This window comes from Bufo bufo, chromosome 9 (assembly GCF_905171765.1).
Source record: "Bufo bufo chromosome 9, aBufBuf1.1, whole genome shotgun sequence".
In the NCBI taxonomy this organism is placed as follows: Eukaryota; Metazoa; Chordata; class Amphibia; order Anura; family Bufonidae; genus Bufo; species Bufo bufo.
The window spans coordinates 184347285-184351672 of record NC_053397.1 but is presented as its reverse complement, the minus strand read 5'-3'; the positions used below and the strand labels follow the sequence as shown (position 1 = coordinate 184351672).

Here is a 4388-nt window from a genome sequence, read left to right as displayed (position 1 = left end):
ACTTTCCAGGGTGTCGATTTAGCCGCCCTATTTTTGACTGCGGCGTCCATTTTCTGAAATACGGCGTCCATTTTGCAAAGCGCGCCAGGGTACGTCCGAGCATGTTGAAAGCATGTTCGGGCATGTTCTAAGATGCTATTTAAGAGTTCATAACCACGCCCTACTGAGCCCCCATAACCCCAACTAGTCGAGAGCATAGGAAATTTGCTTTGTTACGTAATTATGTTTAATAAAAATCAAAGGCGCATGTGATTTAAGCGAAATGTCTTTATTTACGACACATCACAATTCATTTTTCAATAACTCAGTAGGGTAGACACGTTTGTGCGTAATTACAGCAATGTATACATAATTGTTTCATGCGCTTTGTTATTTTTAATACATTTTCAAAAGACATACCTTTAGGCCCCTTTCATAGAAGTGAATGGGACTGCGTGAAAATCGCAAGCATCCGCAAGCAAGTGCGGATGCGGTGCGATTTTCACGCACGGTTGCTAGGAGACGATCGGGATGGGGACCCGATCATTATTATTTTCCCTTATAACATAGTTATAAGGGAAAATAATAGCATTCTGAATACAGAATGCATAGTATAATAGGGCTGGAGGGGTTAAAAAAAAGTTAAAATTATAATTTAACTCACCTTAATCCGCTTGTTCACGCAGCCGGCATCTCTTCTGTCTTCCTCTGTGAGGAAAAGGACCTTTGATGACGTCACTATGCTCATCACATGGTACATCACATGATCCATGGATCATGTGATGGACCATGTGATGAGCGTAGTGACGTCATCAAAGGTCCCTTTCCTCACAGATGAAGACAGAAGAGATGCCGGCTGCGGATACAAGTGGATTAAGGTGAGTTAAATTATTTTTTTATTTTTTTTAACCCCTCCAGCCCTATTGTACTATGCATTCTGTATTCAGAATGCTATTATTTTCTTTTATAACCATGTTATAAGGGAAAATAATACAATCTCACCCTTGAACCCAAACCTGAACGTATGTGAAGAAGTTTGGGTCTGGGTACCACAATAAGTTTTTTATCACGTGTGTGCAAAACACATTGCACCCGCACGATAAAAACTGAACAACGGAACGCAATCACAGTAAAAACTGACTGCAATTGGGTACCTACTCGTGCGGGTTTGCCGCAACACACTCGCAACGCATCCGGACCTTATCCGGACACGCTCGTCTGCAAGGGGCCTTAGCGATACAATGTAAGATATATACTGTAGATGCAGTAATGCCCGCAGACAGAACTAACGGCGTCCTGTATTTGTCTGTTTTAATACCTTATAGTCTTAGAATTTTTAGATAAAAATGTCATAAATTCACCAGGAAATATTTTATTCGCATGTGATAATCCATAACTATCAAAAAATACAAAGACGCCATTTGGGTATAATATAATTAAAATCCAGTGCTTTCCCCGCTGATACAAATTGTCCATATTTACAATATACATAGGCCGCCGGACGGTCGATAATGTTATTTTCCGGTAATAAATCGCACGGAAATACTCCTTTAATTATGCGTCTAGCGTGAAAGTCTGCTTTTTTTTTTGAACAATAGTTTTTATTAACATTTTCAAAAATAGGTTACAATGAATAGATTCAATCACATGTACAAAGTTGTAATAGTGGTAAAATTGAGGCACTTGTGAAAGCTACTAATGAAGTAGATAATTACACTTCATAAAACAGATAAAGTATTATTAAAAATAGAAGAGGTCAAAACAGGTACATAAATACTAGAAGTTATACTAGTATACAGGTAACGGATTAGAGAGCAAAGAAGATCACAATCTAATAGATGCATTAGGAGGAATGTTGCATTTATTGTCAGCTAGCCAAACGTCCCAATTTTTTAGAAAGACAGTCTTTGAGTTCCTAGCCGATGCCCAAAGGCCCTCATATAAGCAATTATTATCAAGTGTTCTAAAAATTCTATTAATATTAGGAAGGGTACCAGATTTCCAACAAGCAGCAATTTTTAAACGAGTAACAAATATTAAATGACTGGCAATGACTCTATAGTGATGAGGAAGGTCTATAAGGCCTATCGATAATAAAGCCATCTTAGGAGAGGGATCTATATCATAACATGCTAGAGTTGATATGAACTCAAAGACTGTGTCCCATAAACACCTTACTGTTGGACAATCCCACCACATATGAAGATATGATCCAAAAACGTGACCACACCTCCAACATGCAGGGGAAACTTCTGGAAAAATTTTATTCAAATAAACCGGGGTTCTATCCCATCTATACAGTATTTTTCTTGCTCCTTCTAAGTGGTCAGAGCATTTAGAGAGTTTAGAAACAGAGGTAAAAGCTTCGTTCCACTCTGAGTCTGAGAGAACTGAGCCTAACTCAGTATTCCACATGTCCAAGGTATGCTGTAAGGGATTTGTATTTGATTCCTTCAGTAATTGATATCCTTTAGTGATACCCTTATCTAATCTATGTGACATGCGAATCCACTCTGTCAGAGAGTGATTGTTTGAAATAAAGTGGAAATTTCTTGGGGATTGTAGCAAGTGCCTTATTCTTAGGTATTTATAAAAATCTGCATTGGGGATGTTGAACTCTTTGTGTAGGTAAGCAAAGTCAACGAAAACATCATTTTTCTTTAGTTGACCAATATCAGTAATGCCCAAGGAAATCCAATTATCAATCCGAAGGTCTGGTATAGCTAATTCACAAATTTTCAGAGGTAAAGAAAATACTGAAGTGGTAACTAATTTTTCTATTCTAGCAATGGAGTACCAAATGTTATGTATTGCATTCAGGGTTGAAAGTGGAGTAATATTCTTGGAACCAAAGGCCGCTGTAGCAGAGAGACGTAAGCTTAGGTCATAGGAACCCATTATATTTTTTTCAAGTAAAACCCATTTTTTTGAAATGTCATTTTTAATCAGGTATCTCATTTGATCAAGTATGGAGGATGCATAGTAATGTTTAATAGAGGGGACATTAAGACCTCCTGTTTTGAGTGATTTATTAAGGATAAGCCCTTTCACTCTGGGTTTAAATTTCCCCCAGATGTGTTTGTTGATCAAGGCTTGAAGTTTTGTGATATATCCTTTGGGAATAGTAATTGGAATATTACGGAACATATAGACAATTTTGGGTAGAATCACCATTTTAATTGCAGCTATTCTTCCTAACCATGAAAGCGAGTCCATTCTTAGGTTGTTCAAGGAGTCGTTTATTTTATTGTATAGTGGCCAGAAATTAACTTTAAATAATTTGCTAGTAGGGAAGGCGAGTTGAATGCCTAGATATGTCAATGATTCCTCAGCCCAAGGGTATTTATACAAGTTAGAAATTGAGCGCTTGGTAGATCGAGATAAACCCAGATCAAGAATTTGGGACTTATTGATATTAACTTTATAGAAGGAAGCTTTGCCAAAATTGATATAATATTATTAATTGCGCTTAAAGCAGTAGTTGGGTTTGATGTCAATATTAGTACATCATCTGCAAAGAGTCCAATGCGGTGATCTGTGTTTCCCACTGTTATCCCATTAATAAGAGGGGAGGATCTGATGTGTTCCGCAAAGGGTTCCATTGCCAGGGCAAATATTAAGGGTGACATGGGACAACCTTGTCTGGTTCCATTCTTGATATTGAATGGAGCAGATAAAAAACTAGATGTATTTTTTAGAAGCGCTTGGGTTAGAATATAGAGACATTACTGCGGATAGGAAGAAATCCCCAAATCCAAACTTTTTCAGAGTAGCTTGAATATATTTCCAATGTATCCTATCGAACGCCTTCTCCGCATCCAAGGAGAGGAGCAAAGAAGGCGTTCGGGTGGTATATGCCACATCTAGAAGGTCTATGAATCTCCTAGTACCATCTGATGATTTTCTATTGGGAACAAAACCAATTTGATCATTGGCTATTAGGGAAGGCAGAATGCTAGATAATCTCTTTGCTAAGATTTTTGCAAATATCTTTACATCAGAGTTTAATAGTGATATAGGTCTGAAGTTAGCCGGTTTATCTGCAGGTTTACCAGGTTTTGGAAGCGTAATTATCAGTGCATTTAACATATCCTTGGGGATTGAGTTTTGCTCTGCTATTAAGTTGAAGGATCTATTCAGGAAAGGATTTAAAATGTGGGAGAAATTTTTATAATATTCATTTGTGAGTCCGTCTGGGCCAGGAGACTTATTATTTTTGAGGGAATGAATTGCTTCAGATATTTCTAGGTGTGTGATTTTAGAGTTAAGGGATTGGTTTTGGGATGAGGTTATGGACGGAAGAGAGATGCCATTAAGAAAGTCATTAATATATTCAGAAGTTGGTTGAACTATGTCAGTTGTTTTTTCCAGATTGTATAGATTTTCATAATATTTTGCAAATTCTTCTG

At 37.4% G+C, this 4388-nt stretch overlaps 1 protein-coding gene across 1 annotated transcript in view; it reads left to right on the top strand.

Moving 5' to 3' along the window:
* The window catches only part of LOC120979842, a 7630-nt gene extending 4117 nt beyond the window's left edge, over positions 1-3513 (top strand). Inside the window, exons 8-10 of the mRNA XM_040408798.1 lie at positions 2644-2696; positions 2800-2852; positions 3407-3513. Of these exons, the coding sequence (XP_040264732.1) occupies positions 2644-2696; positions 2800-2852; positions 3407-3513 (213 nt within the window). The remainder of the gene's footprint in view (positions 1-2643; positions 2697-2799; positions 2853-3406) is intronic.
* Positions 3514-4388: the final 875 nt, after the last annotated feature.